The following is a 22,002-nucleotide window of genomic DNA, read 5'->3' on the forward strand; positions in this document are numbered from 1 at the left end:
ATCAGTCGGCCCATTCTCCTCTGACCTCTAGCCTCAACAAGGCATTTTTCGCCCACAGGACTGCCGCATACTGGATGTTTTTCCCTTTTCACACCATTCTTTGTAAACCCTAGAAATGGTTGTGTGTGAAAATCCCAGTAACTGAGCAGATTGCGAAATACTCAGATCGGCCCGTCTGGCACCAACAACCATGCCACGCTCAAAATTGCTCAAATCACCTTTCTTTCCCATTCTGACATTCAGTTTGGAGTTCAGGAGATTGTCTTGACCAGGACCACACCCCTAAATGCATTGAAGCAACTGCCATGTGATTGGTTGATTAGATAATTGCATTAATAAGAAATTGAACAGGTGTTCCTAATAATCCTTTAGGTGAGTGTATTTCTACATATAAGTCCCGAGTATTTCATACAATGCGTTCACAGCAGTACGGAGGAGTTTTTCTGCAAAAAGTACACAATCCGTCTCCAAAGCTAATGAGCACATCAATAATAACATCAAAATAGGATGTTTTTTTATTAGATAACTCTATATTAACTTAAGCACTAACTATTTCTCAGTGTGCCCCACCTTATAATATTCTTTAACTTATGTAAAGCATTATTGAAATAGTAATTTTGTTTCGTTTATAATGTCCCCCACATAGTTTTTCCTTTGAAAAAGTAGCCTACAAAATACAAATTATAGACATACCGCAGACCTTTATTTTTGAAGGCAACATGAAATTCGGTGAACGTCTAATTGTTGCTGCCAAATGTAGTTTTATAACGTTTCACCACAAACTTTTATTGTGAAGGTAAAATACGAAAACTGGAGGACATATTATGGCTAATTTAGAGCGGTATAGTTGTTTTTAACGGTTTTATGGGTACAATTGGTTTATTGCCAACTCCTTTACATGAACCATACAGGATCAGTTGCATGGATATGGTTGAGGTGGTAACAGCTGGCCATAATCAATGACGTGCGGTTACTCACAGAATCGCGAACTCCTTCCCAGTTCGAAATGTAACCTAAATATTTGCAAACTAGAATCGAAATCAGTACACCCGTATATCCGCATGTCAGTGTATTTCTTAAGCCCATATAGCTTAATTTTAATTACAAATGTATCATCCCCTCTTGAAAGTCGTTAGCCCCTGATGAACTGTTATTAGGCTGGACAATAGAACGGCCAAATAACCCTGGCTGAGCTGGAATGTTAGTGCGAGCCCATAGCCCTGGAAGGACAGTGGTGGTTAATGAGATCAGAAATATAGGAGGGTGCTGATCCACAGCTTCGCTGCTTGGACCCCTAATAATGAACTGGTACAACATGGTTCCACCAGTGAACTGCTGAAACCCTAAAAAGGCCTGAATAGGCCTAAATCCAGAGTCAATGTGGCTAAATAAATATTCTATAAAAACCTGCACCGTATTGAGGGGAGAATGGATGGGGCCATGTATCACGAGATCTTGGCCAACAACCTCCTTCCCTCAGTAAGAGCATTGAAGATGGGTCGTGGCTGGGCCTTCCAGCATGACAACGACCCGAAACACATAGCCAGGGCAACTAAGGAGTGGCTCTGTAAGAAGCATCTCAAGGTCCTGGAGTGGCCTAGCCAGTGTCCAGACCTAAACCCAATAGAAAATCTTTGGAGGGGGCTAAAAGTCCGTATTGCTCAGCGACAGCCCCGAAACCTGAAGGATCTGGAGAAGGTCTGTATGGAGGAGTGGGCCAAAATCCCTGCTGCAGTGTGGGCAAACCTGGTCAAGAACTACAAGCAAACAAAGGTTTCTGTACCAAATATTAAGTTTTGCTTTTCTGATGTATCAAATACTTATGTCATGCAATAAAATGCAAATTAATTACTTTAAAATCATAAAATGTGATGTTCTGGATTTTTGTTTTAGATTCCGTCACTCACAGTTGAAGAGTACCTATGATAAAAATTACAGACTTTTACATGCTTTGTAAGTGGGAAAACCTGCAGAATCGGCAGTGTATCAAATACTTGTTCTCCCCACTGTATTAATTCAATCATATCTGCTTGAAGAAATACATGGAAAACTCCTAGCAAATTGTCATGGGGAGGTTATATGGAGAAGAGATTAGCCAATAGCAAGCAATATTTACAGTTTTCTTAACAATTTCAGTTGTGACTAAACAGATTTAGCTTGTCGTCAAGAAAAATATTAGAATCATGTGTGGCCAATAAGGATTAGAGAGAAAACATACTAGACAATAGTTCTCCAGGAACAGTCATGTTGTGGCCTAGGGTGATCCAATGCCTGTAGGAATGTTTGATGGGGGTAGAACAAGAGTGTGAGAGAAGACAGGATACTGAGAAGAATCAGGAGGTCATAATATATAGAGGGGAATTGACAAGTAGTTTGAAGATAGTCAGCCAGGCTTGAGCCTTTGTTTGATGTGTGTTCTGAAATCGTGTTAAAGGTTGAGGGTTAGCGGTTTACCATACTACATCACCCAAGAATGACAGCATTTTAAAGTGGACACATTTCAGAAAGCGCTATCTGGGAAAACCAGTATCTAGAGATTTTTTTTCATTAGGTGGTATTATATGACCTATATTGCAAACTAGCATTTATTTATTTTAAATGTGTCCAACATTGTCTGAAAACAGCATGTTTCATGGGGATTACACTTTGTTAAACGCTTTGTTTAATGTCAACTCAAAATACCCATACCCACATGGCTGTTAGTCTGGATGCCACTCTGGAAGCCGGTCTGATTCCGCTTTGGCCAACTTGCCATACGACAGGAATATAGCTTACTGTTTGGATGTAGGAATAGTTCCCACAGGTAATGTATTTAAAGGGCACTATGGTTTGAAAAAGTTGTGATGCATATTAGATGATTCCAAGTATTCAGCCCTCATGAGTGCATTCCACCCGGTGATATGCCCATTTAGTGCCCAAGCTAATCACGCTCTTCGCCACTCTCCTCACAACAGCTGGACACAGTTAGCCCCCATAATGAACCTCTGGCTGCTGTTCGGAAGAAAATTATCCTGTTCAAAAGCCTGCATACCCTTAGTTCTTAATACGGTGTATTACCCCTTTTAGCATTAATGACAGCGTGCAGTCTTTTGTAATAGTGGTCTATGAGGCCCCAAATTCTTGCAGGTGGTATAGCTGCCCATTCATGATGCATGAACCACACGTTTGAAATCTGGCTTGATGATATTAAGGTCAGGAAACTGTGATGGCCAATCCAGAACCTTCACCTTTTTCTGCTGTAACCACAGGTGGGTCAACTTGGCCTTGTGCTTAGGGTCATTGTCGTGCTGGAAAGTCCAAGAGCGTCCCATGCGCAGCTTTCGTGCAGAAGAATGCAAACTGGCTGCCAGTATTTTCTGATAACATGCTGCATTAATCTTGCCATCAATTTTCACAAGATTCCCCATGCCTTTAGAGCTCAAACACCCCCAAAACATCAGTGAGCCACCACCATGCTTCAGTGGGGATGGTATTCTGTTCACTATAGGCCTTGTTGACCCCTCTCCAAAAATAGCGCTTATGGGTGTGACCATAAAGCTCTATTTTGGTCTCATCATTTGTTGTGGAAATTTCTCTAACCAATTTATTCTCACTGATTAAAGGAATGAGAGCCCCTTATTCAAATTAGAAAAGGAATGTGGGGGATCTGGTATTTGCCTAGGGGGATCATTGACTGGTATAAGAAGATGAAATGGTTATTCTTTATCTGTGCATCTGTATAACTCATCAGGTCATCTGTTGTCTGTCCAGATGCTGTAAGAACTCTTAGAATTGAAGAAGTTACCTATAGGGGGAAGGAGAGCTTTTCCTTTGTGTGAAGCTTAGGTAGTAACATAACAAAGGGAATGTGTTTTATTGACATAGGACACATGGGCAACAACTTACCACACCTCTTTATACTGTAATAAACACTGTGGAATGACCTGTATTGAGTTAGAGACTCCTCGGACGATTATGTTTGTAAGCGTTTGACGCGTCTCTCTTATTTGCAAATAATTAATAAACTGTTAAATTGTGCCAAGAGAATTTCGTCTCTGTTTCTTACTCAGTTAAGAGTGTCGATCAATGGAATTACCATCACACACTCCAAACTACTGTGTGCCAGAAGCTGTGAGGTGTGTCAAGGTGTTGTCGGGCATATTGTAACCGGGCTTTGTGGCATTGGAGCAGTAAAGGCTTCTTTCGGGCAACTCGACCATGCAGCTCATTTTTGTTCAAGTATCGTCGTATTGTGCTGCTTGAAACAACCACACAGTCTTCTTCCAGAGCAGCCTGTATTTCTCCTGAGGTTACCCGTGGGTTTTTATCGTTTCCCAAACAATTATTCTGGCAGTTTTGGCTGAAATCTCTCTTTATTGAGCCCTTGTTCAATTATCTCTAATTAACAATCTGTTATTCTGTAGCATTCCTTAAAGTTAAACTGGAAGGTATTGTTTGGTGATCCAGACAAATAATGACATGTCCAAACAAAGTTTGTGCAATCCCAATTCTAGCAAGGAAAAGTCAAGGATGGAGGGGGGAGGATTTAAAAATAGCAGAGATATTTACATTTTTATGCAAGTTTGATTCAAAATGATCCACCTGGCCTTTGTAGTGTAAAAACTCTTGTTTTGTGAACTTGTAAAACTTTTATTTGTTTGTATTTCAATGAGGCCTTTGACCCTAGTATGATTTGGAAATAGGAAACACACTCACCAGTCCAGCAATCGGCGTGGAGAGTCTGTTCACCCTCTTTATGATGCCTGGTTTTATGCTGTTGATCAGACTGGAAGGAGAGAACAAGGGAAATGAAGAGAAAAATACATAGTAAGAGAGTGATCAGTTGGTCGGTTGCTTGTTTGATTCTGACTAGCAAGGATCACAAATGCGGCTGCGATGTCTCCATGTTTGGGCTGCTGTTTATGATTTCCCTTAATGATGACCACCTGCCTCCGGTTAACTCAAGAACCGTGGAGCTACAAGGAAAAAAGCATGGGTCTATGTCCCAAAATGTCTCCCTGTTCCTTAGAGTAGGTGGCCTTAAGTCTCTGTTGAAAAGTAATGCAAGGAATATGGTGCCATTCAGACTGTTGATAGAGGATATAACGTGTTTATTTTGAAGACTTTGGACTTAGGCATCTTGAATTCATATTATCCAATGTGGCTCAGTTTGTTGAGCTTTGGTTAAGCATGGGGAACTGCAAGAAAATTTATAAAATAAGATGATGCAATTGATGCATATATTTTGAAATTTCAGGACTCATTTGTAAAACCACTGTCACTGTTAAAGAAAAAAAAATCATGCCACATGAGTTTGCCTGAAACAAACCCCTAACAAAACCCCATTACCAACTAACCCACCTATATACTATACTGTACCCAGCTCCTATGGTTGTGACCTTGGCAAGACAGCATCTGGGACCAGACTGCCGTTCACTCTTACTCTGTCCTATTTAAAACTCCTACTGGTGCCATCACACGGCATTACATGTAATCAAAGGATTTTACTTTCATTTATTTAGATCCTTAAAAGCAATTGCAGTTACGTACAGTAGATTGGGACCACACCAAATACAAAAACGTATGTGGACTTAATTCTAACAGAATAAGTTGGACATAATGGACAAAGACAAAAACAGCATCCGTTTTACAAATCAAATGGGCAGACAATGGCAAGAAGGAAGAGAAAAGCACATTCCCTCCCCCCCTGCATATTGCAGCTGTGTGTCCAGCTCCTTTAGTAGGACATGAAGGGAGGAGCGTAGGGTAGCATGGGTCCGGGGTTGGGATGAATTCCATTTACATGATTGCATGAAAAGGCCTGTTTCGTAGCATGTCCATACAAGTAAAGATCTTTGTAATGGTGACAGGTAAAACGCCAGTACAGAGAAGTCGCAATTTAAAATGAATGTAACCAGTCGTAAGAAGTCAACTCTTGACATTTCTGGAAACTCCTCAAACTTTGCACAAGCAAATTAGTTCTTAACACATTTATTTTTTGTCCTCATTCTAATTTCAACAGTTTATACTCAGCAGACAACCTAAAGTTAAAAAGCAGTATACTTGAAGTGTTGGACTTTTGGACAAAATGTAGTATAGAAATAGTTAATTGAGTGAAATAACCAAGTTATTTTAAAATGTTATATACTTGTATTCAATTTAAATCAAATAATTGTATCCATTTTAACACACTGAAATATACTTAGTACATTATATGGTTTTAAAATATTTTTTAAATATTAAATGCAACAAACGTTGTTCCAAAATAAAATGTTTATTGTTTACAAGTATGTGGCTGTTTACCATAACAACAAAGGAAAAGCCTTTATAAATAGGCTGGTTGAGGATTCAGATTCACAAGAGGTTTGATGTTGTACTGTAAAGTTCAAGAAACAATGTGAGCTGAATAATGGCAAGATCCTTGTTTGGATATAATAATGTAAACAAAATAACTCCCACACCCAGTCTGCGTAACATGCAATAAGAATTTAAAAACATTTTAGTACCAAGATTTCAACAGTTTACACTCAGCAGGCAACATAAAGTTGGTACTGAAACGTTGTTATTAAATTCTTATTGCTTGTTATGCAGACAGGGCGTGGGAATTATTTTGTTTACTTGAATCGACCTTTGGTCTTCTCCAATGCATTGATCAGACTGGAAGGAGAGAACAAGGGAAATGAAGAGAAAAATACATAGTCTACCTACAGAAGAATGGTTTCTCAATGGATATTATAATGTGAAAACCCTACGCAGATCATCTACATATTCATTTGACATGACAAACAGCTTTTTACAGGGAAGGCAAATAATATCAGAAGTAACTGCAAATGAAACACTGGTCAGTTTGTTATTCTCACTCTTTTCAGTCTCTATTGATTTCCTCTCTGCGTTTGTCTCAAAAAATTCCTTTGCACTTTGTGCACACTGCTGCATTGGCCAGTTTCTCTGTTGGCGATAATCTGCCTTGTGCTTTCACATAACAGCGACTTAACTCAAGTCCGTCATTTGACTGGACTCGAGTCCGTTGGAGCAAATTACGTTTAAGGTGTTAAATAAATAAAAGAGCCAAGATACAGTTTTCCGATTACAGCTTAAAACTGGACAGTGACGGACTCCGCACAGACTATATGTTTCGACGGCCAATCAAATTAATGGAAGTAGGAGGGCGTAGTGATGGAAAACTAAATAACAATCTGGCGAAGAAAACCAGGAGTGAGGGCATGACGGTTTTCAATGACCAGTAAAATGAAGAGAAATGAAGTTCACTACAACCCCGCTTCTTTTTTAAACTCAAGAGAACGCGTTACTTCGCAATTGTGTTTTACTTGTGGTTGTAATCAAAGTCTAACATTTCAGTAAAGCGTAGAGAATACGTTCCAGCAATTTCTATTCAACTCCCGGGGCCTGGTCCTCTCGAGCAAGACGGAATATATTATCTCTAAGTTGAACTTTTAAATACAGTACCTATGTTAGATTTGTGTGGTTTGTAATTTTATTAGAATTTTTATCATTTGCTAATTGCCCGAATTTACCCCATTTTCATAGCGTGCGGTCAGGGACCTACACAATACTGCTGGCAAGGATGGAAAGTATAGTCCACATGAAAGGTGAATGTGATTTTATATTACTTAACAAATTAGTGCGGTGGCTGCATGAAATGGAACATTCAACATGCAAATGTATTAAATAAGATTAGTCTTAGGTTGTCAGGATTGTGGGCTTTGGGGGTGAAATAATTGGACAGGAATAACACTACAATAAACACTACCTAGTTATATGAATTGGTTAACACCTTGTTATTGAGTTTAACTTGATTAATAGCTTGTTAATTACCATTTATCTATAGACATATTTTTTAAGCGTAGAAGGGACATGGCAAAATTATTTTCACATTTATTGCTTTACTGCATTGGTTGAATATCTGCGCTATGTGGCTCCAATACTGTACTGACAAAGGAATGTTTTGCCTTTCATATCTGAGGTAGTGACAGGGCTGGGGGTGTGGAACCAAGCGTGGACACAGAGGCAGAGAGGAGGTGTCATGCACAGAAGTTTATAGTGGGGATAGGCAGTCTCGTGGTCGGCAGGCAGGCAGAAGTAGGAAAACGAATGGGGACACTAGAATTCTATATAATGAAGCTTTGCCCATAGGGGCTTTGCTCCTTTTTGGTTTACCCCTTTAAATATGCAAATCACACCTCTCATGGCCATCTGCCCCCATGGCTATAAAAGAGGTCGTCACACCCAAATCTTTCTCCCTTCTTTCTTCACGAGAAAGTTTATTATGCAATCTGTGATTTCAACAAAACCAAGGATGGCTTCCTTCCCACCCACAGAACGTTCAAGAAACAGCGTACCTGACTCTTTGGGGGGGGGGGGGGGGTGTCCCTCTGAGTGTCCCTCGCCCGCTCTCTCTGTTCTACTCAGAGTGGCGTTGGCTATGCACTCTGCCGGGGTGGCTAGACAAGATGCTGAGGAAGGGGTACGCACTGCCAGCCTCCCCCTTCTCTGGGGTTGTAGAGACCGTCATGGCGTTTCCTTTGAAGGTCACTGCCCAGCAAGGGGAGATTGCGGACCTTCTGGAAAAGGGAGGCAGTGTCCCTAGTCCTGTTGGGGCAGAGGGTGAAGGGGCTCTACTCCCCTTACTTCCTGGTGCCCAAGAAGACGGGGGGCATGAGGCCGGTTCTAGACATGCGCATTTTGAACAAATGCGTGTCAAAGAGGCCGTTTCGCATGCTCACGACGAAATGTCTCCTGGAGTGTGTACACACTGGGGATTTTTGTGTCAGCATCGACCTGAAGGACGCCTACTTCCATGTTCCTGTTCTGCCACGCCACAAGAAGATAATGGGGTTTGCCTTTCAGGGCCAGGCGTACGAGTACAGGAGGACACCGTTCGGGTACGCGCTGGCCCCCCTGCACTTTCACCAAGTGCGTAGAGGCAGCGTTGGGACCACTGAGGCGTCAGGGTTCTGGCCTACCTGGACGACCTTTTGGTTCTGGCGCACTCGGCGGAACAGTCACGGGTTCACACATTCCAGTTGTTGACTCAGCTCACTCGCCTGGGCTTTGCCCAGTCAACTGGTGGTATTTCTGGGACTCCAGCTATCCACAGTCTTTATGAGGGCTCAAGTGTCGAATGTCATCGGCCCACACGGTGGTCCCGCTGGGCCTGCTACACATGAGGCCTCCAACGCTGGTTTGCCCGCCTCCGTTTGGATCTGGTGTGCCACCGATGGCGGCTGGTCAAGATCCCGGGCTCTCTGGAGCCGGACCTGGCATTCTGGAGAGACATGCGCACTCTGCTGCGTGGGGTTCCCATGGGCAGAGTGTCAGTTCGGGTCCCTGTGTTTACGGATGCATCCCTGACGGGCTGGGGCGGGCCCCCCTTCGGAACGCCACATCAACTGGCTGGAGTTGGACACAATCAGACGCGTTTTACTACACTTCGCACCGACCCTGCGGGCCGTGGCCGAGAGTACTGTTGTCCGCGTTTCCCCCTCTACAGTGCATTCTCCCTAGCATGTCTCAGTTCGATCGGAGGGGCTGTCGCTCATACTGATCGCCCCTTTTCGCACGGGTGCCTTGTGGTTTGCAGAGGCGGCCCAGATCCTTTACCGCAACGGCTCGATCAGGGCGTGCCCTGTGCTGGGTCAGCCGCTGCGGGCCTGGCTCCTGAGAGGGCCAGGCTGCTGCGCTGAGGACTGACTGAGGAGGCGGCCTCCATGTTGGCTAGCTATACTAGCCGTTGGGGTATCTTTGCCCGCTGGTGTGAGGACGTGATGATGTTGTGACGTGGGCAGTGTCCTGTCGTTCCTGCAGAGTCTATTTGAGCAGCAAAGGTCCCCTGGCACGCTCAAGGTGTACGCATTTGCGATCTCAGTGTGTCATGAAGGTTTCAATGGAGTGTTTAGTCATCCCTTGGTAAAGCGGTTTCCGGCTGGGTCCCGCCATCTCCGGCCAGTGGCCCGGCGGATGTTGCCGCAGTGGGATTTGGCTTTGGTTCTGGAGGTGCTGTGTGACACACAGTTCGAAACCGATACCGTTGAAAATGCTGTCCCTTAAAACTGCGCTTTTGTTGGCTCTGACCTCTGCTAAGAGGGTCAGTGACCTTTGTGCACTGTCGACGCAGCCTGGCTGTCTCACCATCAACGGCGATGGTAGCAGGGCTGGATTGCTCTCTTACCCGGCCTTTCTGCCCAAGGTGATCAAGGCGTCGGTTCGTTCCATGAAGATGGTGTTGTGGGCGTTTTCTCCACCTACCCATGCGGGTGTGAGGGAGGAGAGGTAGCATTGTTTGTGTCCGGTGCGCACTTTGCACAGTATGTGCAACACATGGCCGCAGGGCGGACTGTTTTGAGAATGTTTGTTTTTTATTTGATTGGAAGTGATGACTAACTTACCTTGAAAATAAATAAAATACATTTTTATATGAAGGTAAAATAGCGACGTACGTTTTTCTTTTTTTTTAAGAATTGTGCACACTTTGCTAACTTGGAATTACTTTTGTTGTTGTATAAAAAAATTGCATAGTCTAACTAACTTGATATTTGGAATCTTGCTACTCATTAATAACACTATTATGTTTCACAGCGTTTACAAACGGATATACCCATGAGGACTCCTTTTTCTGACCAATGAACTGAGTGCATGTTGAGTCGTCACGTTTTCATGTTTTAACCAATCTGAGTAGATTCTGGAACACAAGTGTTTTAACTCATAATGATGTATTGCAGAGGAAGAAAAACTGGTTTCAGCATGGTCAGCTTTTCCTACCCAGTTGTACCTCAGTTGTTGATACTATACCAAACCTTTTATCCAGTTTGTTCAATGCGACAATGCATTTGAAAAGTAAGACAAACTGTTTTGATTGAAAAAAAAAAATATTATAGGAAAAATAAACTAAATTACTACGATGGAAAAATTGTAATTAGCGTAGAATTGACATTTTGCCTATAAAGTAAAAAAATTGATGACTAATGTATAGAACAAATGCAAGCACTTCAAGTGATGAACAAAAAGTGAATTTCTATTATTCTTGTGGTAAATACATATCCATGTCAAAGGCAAAAAGTTCAGTAGCCATGTAAATTCCTTGCTTGTTGCTAGATTTACATTTTAGTAATTTAGCTTGGTAGACTTCAGTAAAACTTTGTCCATTGATCCAGCTAGGTGAAAAAATCTAAAAGGTTTGTTATCCCATCAAAAACTGAGGTACGTGGGGTGTGCCATGCTTAGCCATGTTTTTCTTCCTGTGCATTACTATGAGTTGAAACCAGTTGAAACTCTGGTACTGCGTTTTCCAGAATCTACTCAGATTGGTCAAAAGGTGAAAATGTTCCGTTCAGTTCATTGGAAGGAAAAGCAGCCAGCGCCTCCTCTTCGCCCGGTGCCAAGGTGCAGAACGCCCCCTGCTGCCCAGTGGTCGCCGTCGCCAGCTCCTCCTGCTGCCCAGTGGTCGCCGTCGCCAGCTCCTCCTGCTGCCCAGTGGTCGCCGTCGCCAGCTCCTCCTGCTGCCCAGTGGTCGCCGTCGCCAGCACCTCCTGCTGCCCAGTGGTCGCCGTCGCCAGCACCTCCTGCTGCCCAGTGGTCGCCGTCGCCAGCTCCTCCTGCTGCCCAGTGGTCGCCGTCGCCAGCTCCTCCTGCTGCCCAGTGGTAAACCGTCGCCAGCACCTCCTGCTGCCCAGTGGTAAACCGTCGCCAGCACCTCCTGCTGCCCAGTGTTCACCACCGTCAGCTACCCCTGCTGCCCTGTTGTCGCCGCCGCTAGAACCCGCCGAGAACTGGCTGCCGCCCGGGCCCACCGGGGACTGGCCGCCAACACCCGACCCGCCGCTCTCCCCTGTGGTTGGGTTTTCTGCCCCGTCTGGAAACCGGGGCTTTGTGGGGGTTGGGGTACTGTGATGGTGAGGTGACAGACAGCCCCGTCATCTGTTTTTCTTTTCATCCACGAACACATCCCAGACTTGTCATGTGTCTTGTCTTTGATTATCACTCACACCAGGTCCCAATTCGGTCATTAGTATGTGTTTAAATGTTGTTCCTCTTCCCCTTCATTTGTCAGTCATAGTTGCTTGTCTACGTTTGTTTTCGTCCGTGGTGAGTGACGGTTTGCTGCATAGCCAGCCCTTTTGTTTTCGTTTCGTGTGTTTTAGTGCTCGGTATTATTTTCAATTAAAATTACAACATCTACTGCCACTCTGCCTGTGCCTGGTTCCTTCCTCTCCACCACTACGCCAATCAAGATATTTACAGTAAAAAAAAGTTTTGACATTGTCAATTTATTGTCTACTGTACTTTCACAGGCTTTGGCTAGTTGGCTGAAAGAACTCTTATGGGGAGAAGAGGCGTCGCCAAAACGACCACCACAGCCCTATCCTGGACACCTGATTGCACAGAACATTTAAAGAGAAGAGAAGCTGTGGTTTACTGGGCAACTGAGGACATGATGTCTGGTGTGTATACTGGATTTCTGGTTTCCTGATCAAATTAGCTGACCAGTGAAGGTCAACTTGAACTGGACTGATTTACACACACACACCTGTCTCAGTTGCTGCTACCAGACACTCTACTTTATATAGTTTTAGTGTCTTTATTAGGGTGTAGTTATTTTTTTTGTCCTTTACATTTTAGCCTTTCTATTGCTGTGAGGTTAGAACTGCGTAAAGGTTTTATTCACATTGACAATTTATTTGCTATTGTTACTCCTCAAAATCTTATTCCAAATTATTCCAAACATTGGGCCGCCAGTGTCCTTTTGAGAACGTTCTATTCTTGTATTGCTGTGCTGGAACCTGCAAGCACTTTCCACTTTAAACGTAACTATTTGCACTGTCTTTAATTACAATGCTGTTTGTTTATTTGATTTGAATTAATATACGTAAAATGTTCTTATAACCCTGTTCAATTGTTTTTGTACTTTAAAAAAGGGTCTGTTGCTGCATCGCTATGAGGGTAAATACAAGCATTTTCTTGTCTAACTTGTTTACACTACTTTGACAATTGTAGATCTGTTTATTTGTACACAATCATTGTGAAATACTGTATTTTTTGCACTTAAAAACAAAGCATTTTACTGGCATACGCTGTGGCTGAATAAACGTGGGGGGATAGGAAAAAGAACGGGGGGGTTGAAAATGTGGGGTTACGGGGTAAAAGTCACAAAAAATCCTAATGTCTTTACTGGTGGACACTCGTTAAATGTCAAGGTCTGGAATCATTGCCCGTCACAATCTACCCTCCATTGATATGTTAATACCTCACAGCAGAGGGTGGGGTTGTGACAATGGTGAGGTTTGTGTGTCGTTATATGTCCTAATGCCCAGTGGTGGGGTTTCCTTAAAAGTAGGGAAGAGTAGAAGAATTTCCCATGCTGGAGCTGTTGCCAATCAGGATTCTAACTGTTCTTGACTGTTGATAGTTCCTTTGCGGTTCCTCTTCGTGAAAAGTTGTGACATAAACCGGCTTTGGAGTGTTGAGTAATTAAAGACTTGAGTTCTCACAACTAGCCTGGAATTGGCAACATTCATAAGAGTTAACTAGGACTACAAAAGAGGGGTATTTGGCGCAGTGTATGCAGTCAATTCTGGAAGTACACTGAAACTATAACTACAATGGATTTGAATAAAATAGGGTTTGGAATTTATATATACAGTGCCTCAAAAGTACTTTTTCACACTGTCTTACAACATGAAATCAACATGGATTTAATTAGGACATTTTGTTACTGATCAACATACAATTTAAGTGAAAAATAAAATCTGCTAATTTTCTAATAAATTAGTATTCAACCCCTTTGCAATGAGACACCTGAATGAGCTGCAGTGCAACCGAAGTCATGCAGTTAGTTGAATGGAGTTCGTCTGTGTGCAATTAAGACGTTTCACATGACTTCAAGTTAAAAGTAATTCTAAATAAATAAGGAACAAGGTTCTTTAAAAGCATGAATCGAGGGTAGGTCATTTGAACATTTCCAATGCACTGAATTTCCCCTGAGCAGAGTAAGGTCCAACATTAACAAATAGAGGGAATATTGCACTATGGGATGAGAAGGGCGGCAGGTTTATGGCAAATGAGAAGGATTTACTGAAACAATAGCCCAGATGCTTCACGAAAGTGAAGACTGTGCCAAAAGGCAAGTGGAAGACACTGAGACGAAATGGAACAAGAATATATGGTGTAATGAGAACAATATCAGGCTAAGAAAAGTTTGGCGCAAGCCCAACACCACAAATCATCCTTAAAACATCAGCCCTACAGTGGAGCATGGTGGTGGCAGCAACATGCTATGGAGATGCTTTTTTTTTCAAGAAGATGGGGCAAAAATGTGTGTGTCCAGAAGTGCAAAGCAGGTAAAGACCAATGGCTGTTATTAGTGCCAAAGGTTCCTCTAGCATACACCGACTAAAGGGGATGAACACTTATTCAATCATTTGTTTTCTGTTTGTAATGAATTTAGAAAGAATCACAGATTTTTTGGTTTGACATTTTACTTTATTGTGTAGATCAGTGGCTATTTAATCCATGTGGAACTTCAAGTTATGACACAATAAAATGTGAAAAAGTTCAAGGGAGTTGAAAACCTTTGAGAGGCACTGTACATTCTCTTCTCTCCAAATTGACGCTCTCAATTTGATGTCCAATTCATGAACAATCAATCAGCATGTTCTCTAGTCCACATCTAATCAAACCTTTCTGCTTCAATTTAAACTATCGCTCAATGGGACATGTTCAACAACTATGAATGAACCTACAGGCGGCCAACCTACTCTAAAGAAACCTACACTAAAATGCAAAAAGGCAGCCCGAACCGCCATCCACTCATCCAAACCGAGCCAATTCACTCCGCCCTCTGCCCAAACCCTACAACAACTTTATCCCACAACAAACTACTCACTGCAATGCTGTACTCCAAGGCAGTGACAGATCACTTGAGGACCCAATATTTATTCTCTGTGAATATTTTATTGATTTCTTAATGACTGACAAATTGGGTTTTGATTTTTTAAGGGAAGACATAATGAGATAAGATAGAACTATTTCAGCATCATTCTTACTATTTCACTACCGTTTGCTACATATTTCAGTCTGAGACTTCTACTTGGGTGAAGTTAAAATGAGTGGGTGTTGTGTGGCAACACCCACTCATTGGTGGTCCAGATTTAGAGTGTGGCATACTGCCATTTCAGCACACACTCTTCTATTCTTCTCTATGTCAATAAAGCAATCAATACTCCCACAAGTCCAAAAATAATTTACGTTTTATTAAATAATGTTTTTTTAACCGATTTAAACATCTGTAACAAATATAATAACAAAGCAGATGCTGAATAGTTAGGAAGTCTCATGGATGGGTTTTTCCCACTGGGGAATCCTTTGGGAAGTGTTTAAATTCAGACTCCATGCGGAGAAGAAAAAATGAATGTGCCGCAGCATTTGGCTGGAGCAAGGATTTGGCTAGACAAACAAGGCAGAAGTTCACAATTGTAATGTTAACCTTCGATCCTACTAATGATCTAGGAGAACGTCAAGCTCTGCCCTTTGCATCCAAGCTATTGAATGAGTAATTGCAGTGAGAAATCAAAACAATACCTTTGGGCAAATCAATCTTAAACATTGCAATGGTGTACTAAGGACACAGAAAAAAAGTATGAACCATTTGACACCTAAACATTGTTGTGCCATTGCAGATTATATTTGGCTAACAAATCTGTATTCCTTATTACTAGAATGTGCAGTTCTCACACAATACATGGGTTGTTTTGGTTTGGAGTATGTCAGCTAAGCCACAGTATCCTGGTCCCTAATGTGTTTATGCTGTCTTGCCAACATCCGCATTTCTTGACATGCGAAAGTTGAGACTAGAAAGCACAAACAGTTTGGAGAACAGGCTAATAGCACTGGATAATACTCACAGATATTGACTGACTACACTTGCCTTTCTCCAAAGGTTGGTTAAAAAGTGGAGTCAGGTTTAGATCAGCATATCGAGGGTTTTTCTGTCTGTGTTTTACCACTGAACTGCTCGAGTGTCCAGGAAGATTCAGCAACCATATGTTGTAATTGCTACACCATCTGCTGAGTCACTGAAACAGCACTAGGGTGGCTGGCCCACCCACGCACATAAACCACAGATCCACTGTTGTACATCAATGATTTGTCCTTTATTAATATACATTTTTATACTAAAAATACAACATTGTTGCCAGATGCTGTACCATATGCAAGACAAGCCTTCCCTCGTTTAAAGTTGTATTTCCTGTTATTTTCTAGTTCCCATAATAAGACTTATAAAAGGTTGAAATTACTACACTGAATACCAAACAAACAGACATTCTTTGTTATAAATGACTTTAGTATTTGGCTTGATGAGAAGATGTCATTTAAAACACTTCAATTAGTAATGATGAAAATTAAGTCTAGATCATTTTTACAGAAAAACACTGTAATTTATGAATATATAAAAACGTATCCCGGCAACACGTTTGCTTAGATTTTGGGGATATAATCTAAATGCACGCAACTACCCCTACACATTCTGTTGACCCCTCCGGCCTTTGTTTCTCTGGTGACAGTTTTAGGACTCATTGTCTATTACACTTTATCAAAATGTGGGATGGGCCAGCTGTACATAAGAGAGAAACATGCTGTTCAGTTGGTTAAAAAGCACTCATACAGAAATTCCCGTAGTACCCGAGAACGTTAATCATTTGAGTTATTGTATAAGATCTCAAGACTGATCTACAGTAGAGGTTTCTATACATCTCTACTGAGCTGGAGAAATCAGAGTTTAGTGATTTTTTTATCATTTTCGTGGAACAGTTTTCAAAACAATCTCATATTGGACCTTGTTGTTGATTGTCTTCTTTATAACACATCCCTTTGTTGTATGAATACCATACTTTTTTGTTGTTTATATATCTTATAAAAAAGAGACATTGGTCTCAGTGAGAGTGCCTCTAAGTAACATGACAAACACACCTACACACACACACACCTGCGCACGCACACCTGCGCACACACAAACACGTTAAGGTCAATCCACCACTAAGGTTTTTTACTGTGGTCTCAGCTACATCTATTACATACAGATGTAATAGATGTAACATACATATTAACTCCACATCCCATCATTCCTGTCTTTAAAGAAGCCACAATTGCACCCGTCCGGCTCCATTCCCATCACATATTGATCTCACAGGCAAAATCTTTACCTTTTGTTATCTACAATCAATGACATCACAGCAAAGCAAGATGGGAAAGGTAACAAACAATTCTTTTTGTTTCTTCTAGTAACATTCTACAAGAAATCTCAGCAACATGAGTAAATTGCAAAACAATAGGGAGAAGAGCAGAACGACATTGAAACACTAACAATTCAACCTTTGGTTTCTTGCAAAAAGTAACACTTACAAAAGTAACACTTACAGAAGTAACACTTACAGAAGTAACACTTAAAGAGTTTGAGGTCTAGAGTGAATGTTCTGAATAAAAGGGAGGCTTGGTAGAGAGAGACCGAGGGATATTAGAGTTATACAGTTATGGCTGGGATAAGCAGGAGTACTTACTCACACAACAGAACTCCATTCTCCAGTGCAGATCGAAAATTTTTGCTCCCAAATGCTTTCGTGGTTACTGCCTACATATGGGATGAAAACGTATACAGGGTTACAGGGAAAGAGAGAGACGGGGGGAGGGAGAGAGATGATGAGTGAGTTAACTTAGAGAAGGTAAGAGGTGGAGAACAGTAGCAGGAGCAGGAATCTCAGTTGTTTTTCCTTTCTGCATCTCCTCCACTTCTCCACTAGCAGTATGAAAGTTAGGTTCCTTGAGGTTTCTCCTAGTTTCAGAGGCGGTTTGCTTGAGATTTCCAGAGTAGGGGAGTGCTTTAAATGGCTCTTTAGCCAGCCAGGCAGACCACATTCTAAGCTAGCATCTGGAGGAAAAACACACAGACACACAACAAATGCATAGCCTCAGTGTTGTTCTAACCTCTTTCCCATGATCTCAAATCACTGCTCCAGGAACACTGTGCAAGAGAAAAAGGCCATTGTTGTGGTCAAAACATATACAAAGAACAAACACAAACACACACAAATAGTTTACATTTTAGAATGGCCTACCACACGTGGGATCACTACATCAGTGAAAATTCTAAATCCCTTTACATTCACTTTGAACATGCCTAAACGCTAATCTTGGTTTGGCTTTGACTATTAGCCCTATCCAAAAATAAGGTTGATATCAAAAAAGGGTACAGTAAATAATATTTTATGATGGTTCATTCAACAGCCCACACACAGGGAGAAGCTTACAGGATGTGCTATTCATGGCAATAAAATGTATTCTCTAAGATATGTAACGATCCCTTGGAAAATAAATTTGAAGGCATGTTAAACACACAAATTGCCAAGGAAGGTAAACATATGTCTACACCTGATGAAAATAACTTATAATAATAAGAGGTTGCTTCCATTAGGGAAGGAATTAAATCCAGTGAAGTGCTTGCTCAGCATCTGGTGGTCATCTAGTACAGTACACACTTTTACAGTGACAAAAGTGTTAAAAGAAATAGACATGATTAACTTGACAAGTGGATGGAACACTATTATATTTAACAACCTCGGCTTTAGCCTTGTTGGTCCAGCTTTCTAAGAGAAGCTACAGAAAATGATGACATATTAAAAAAAATAAATAAAATCATTACATTTCATTGTGTTGTTTTATCTTCAATGTTGTGTGTTGAACCATTTATTTGGGTGGCCTAAGACCATGCACACTACTCAAAAAAATTAAGGGAACCCTTAAATCACACATCGCATCTCAATGAACAAAATATATTAAAGATCAAAATCTTTACTGTACAAAATCTTTACTGTTTTAACAGCTTATTAGCCAGTAATAGGCTTACTCATATTTGCTAACTTCCTAGGAATAGTCATGAGAATTGAGCAGTTGCTAGAGAGATTGAAGAATTTTTCCATGCCAGAAACAGTTGCAATATAACCGTAAACTGTTTTATTTTAGGCTTACTATAATGTAGATATTGAAGTTTATAGCAAGCGAAGTTTGTCTATACAGAAAAATTCATAAAGCATACTTTGTTTTGAGATACGAATGTGGGACCTATAGTTTGCAGGTCTGCTTCTCTAACCACAACACTATTTAACAAGGGGTACTCAGTCAGTCACTCACTCACTCAGTAAGAGACATTTGCTCTTCTTACGCTCCACTTACGCAGTCTGGTGTAAATAATATTGAAATTGAGAAGTTTGGACTTTACAAAATTATAAAAGTACCCAAAAAAGCTCCCACTGTGTACTGGTACCGAATTCCAGGTATCGTTACTGGTTCAAATCTGAATGGTACCCAACCCTATTCATCACGGCAACTCAATGTGAGTCAGTAGTGAGTATGGTCCCCACGTGCCTCTATCTTGTGACGGCACGTATGGACGTGCCATCCTGGAGGAGTTGGACTACCTGTGCAACCTGAATGGGCTGCAAGTACCCAATTGTCCCCAATAAACGTTGTGGATCGGTTTCTGGTGTTTCCATGATTCTCTTGTCTTTTCACTTGATGAAAAAGTCAGTTATTGTCACCTATATTGATAGTTATTGTATCAATGTAATTCACGGATGAAATAAAAAACAAAATAATTGTAAAATTAAATATCTTTGTCAGTGTAAAGTTCATCTTTAGTCTCGCTAGCAATTGCTCAATTATTATGCCTTTTCCAAGTAGTAAGATACTAGTAGGCCTATTTCAGGCAAACAGAAAAAGCCATACAGTTCATTGATGCGAATTCTGGTGGAAGTAAACTTGTTAGTCAGTTAGTCAGTTAAACACAATGCTTAGTGGTGTCGTGCTAAATATTCAAACTTGGCACGATGTTAATGCATGACAAAATGATCTAATGTAGAGATGCAATTTTATGACAAGTTAGTGTGTCCCAGTCAGTGCCAATACTGGCATACAGTGTCCAAAATTAACACCATCCTAGCATATTTTTCACAGGCCAAAATAATATTTTTGTTTCATGTATACATTCATTTCAGTACATTTCATTAAGATAATAAGGTATTTTCTTTAATAAAACATTTTTATTTCCAATGACAAATTAGATGTTTCTGCTTTTAACTTTTGCATACTGGCCACACACAAAACAACTCATCACCACAGCCTCAGCATCATAATGTAGAGTTTCAAGAGGCGCCTATCTCAAAGCACCAATTCTCTCAAAACGCAATTTTTCTGTGCTACAAACTTGGAATAACGTCATCCCTTTGCATCAGTCTCTCGTCCTTGTCAACTTAACATTATTTGACAGTACTTATTTAACATAATTCAGATTTTCTTTATATTAGAAAGGTTATCTATGTTAAGGTCTAACCATTTCTGAATGTGCTCCACCTAATAATATTCTTTACCTTATATAATGTACTATTTAAATAGTAATTAGTTAAATTTATATTTTTCCCCACATAGCTTTTCCTTTGAAAATATAAACAATATGCACAACCCATCACAGGCTTTTATTTTAAGTCTTTTTGTTGCTGCCGAATCTCTGATGTTGCCTGCGTGACGCTAATCCATTGTAGCTATCAAGTTTTGAAAGTTAGCTAGTTAGGTTCTTACCTTGAGTTTTCACTCAGACGACTGCTACCTTTATATGAATGTGAAAACCATAGATAATAGAACAGTAGATGTGGTGATGTCATATGAATCAGAATGGTGCAATTTGACAGCCATCTTACCTGGGACCTGTTCTAAACAATCTACAATACAAGTGGCATTTCAGTTCTTATAACAGTTACATTTCCTTAATAATATATACATAGCTACTGTCATGCATAAAATTACTGTACTTTTCAGAATAATAACAAACAAAATATTTTCGTTTTCAATGTATTCATTTAAGAATGAATTAAATATGGCTAATGTAGGAAGATACAGGATATTACTTTAAATATAGTGCAAAAGTATATTTCTTTATTTCCAAAGATAATGAACTGTGATTTTAAATTATAATGTGTTTGTATAGCTCACCGAATAGGCTCTGTGCACAAGTGTATGGACGAACTTCCGCTTTAGCCAGATGTCGGCATATCATTTTCCGGTTTACTTAAGGCGACCACCCACGTCGCCCCCAAAATGTCAGTTTTTAGTAGATGTCTCCAAGACCTGCCTAAAATAAGCATTATTTCAGCATTAGTCCATCGAATTGTTGATGCCTGGTCCCCTGCTCCAACAAGCAAGCGGAACAAGGGATTCAAACTCTATGTATCGAGTTAAGTAGTTTACTGTGGTGTGCCGGCCATCGGCTAAGCTAGTTAGCGACGTGTTCCTTTTTAGTGTAGTATTAGGCAGGACAATAGAACACAAAAAAATCACCCTAGCCTCAAAAACGGCAAAAGAACGCTGGCTGAGCTGGAACGCTAGCACGTCCCCATAGCAAGTGAATTGAAACGAACCTTCGTTCAGCCTCTTCTGAATGAAGCTTAAAATTCCATAGCCTGAAAAAAGAACCAAAACAGGTTTATTTTACTACTGTAACCTCATTTCTCAACGAAACTGAAAAATAACAACTGGCATAGGAAGTAAACATCTGGTCCTATATGGTATTAAAAGCGCTTAAACCTGCGTTACGTGGAAGTTTCTATATTTCTAGTCTAGCGTTTGAAGTCATTGAATGGTGCAAGCCATATTTTATTAAAAAGAGGACATTCTCCTGATTAAAATTATGCCCCACTTGTACCCTGAAACTTAAATGAGTCACGTTCATTATATTTCTTTTATTTTTTTCGTACAACAGCATCACTCATCTTGTTGTGAGTTTAGGTGTTTACTAATGCGGATGAGTATTAGTAAGTAAACCGGAAGCTGCAATACCGACTTCTAGACAAAAGCGGAAGTTTGTCACTATGCTGGTGCATAGAGTCTATTTGGTAGGCTTAAAGTAGGATAGTAGTCGAAAAACAGAAATAGGAGAAAAAGGATACTTTTTTGTGGTCAAAGGCT

General features: G+C 40.9%; 1 protein-coding gene across 13 annotated transcripts in view; it reads right to left on the minus strand.

Moving 5' to 3' along the window:
• The window catches only part of lmo7a (LIM domain 7a), a 135,423-nt gene that overhangs the window by 83,351 nt on the left and 30,070 nt on the right, over positions 1 to 22,002 (minus strand). For 9 of the 13 annotated variants that reach the window (XM_034286801.1, XM_034286807.1, XM_034286800.1 and 6 more), the window contains exons 2-3: positions 17,554 to 17,620; positions 4,696 to 4,765 (exon numbers count right to left, since the gene is read on the minus strand). In XM_034286801.1, coding sequence (XP_034142692.1) covers positions 4,696 to 4,765; positions 17,554 to 17,620 — 137 coding nt within the window. Of the gene's footprint in view, positions 1 to 4,695; positions 4,766 to 17,549; positions 17,621 to 17,973; positions 18,011 to 22,002 lie in introns of all 13 variants that reach the window. The other 4 variants (XM_034286799.1, XM_010904359.5, XM_020045238.3 and 1 more) reach the window with 3 other exon arrangements.

This window comes from Esox lucius, chromosome 16 (genome assembly GCF_011004845.1).
Source record: "Esox lucius isolate fEsoLuc1 chromosome 16, fEsoLuc1.pri, whole genome shotgun sequence".
Lineage (NCBI taxonomy): Eukaryota > Metazoa > Chordata > Actinopteri > Esociformes > Esocidae > Esox > Esox lucius.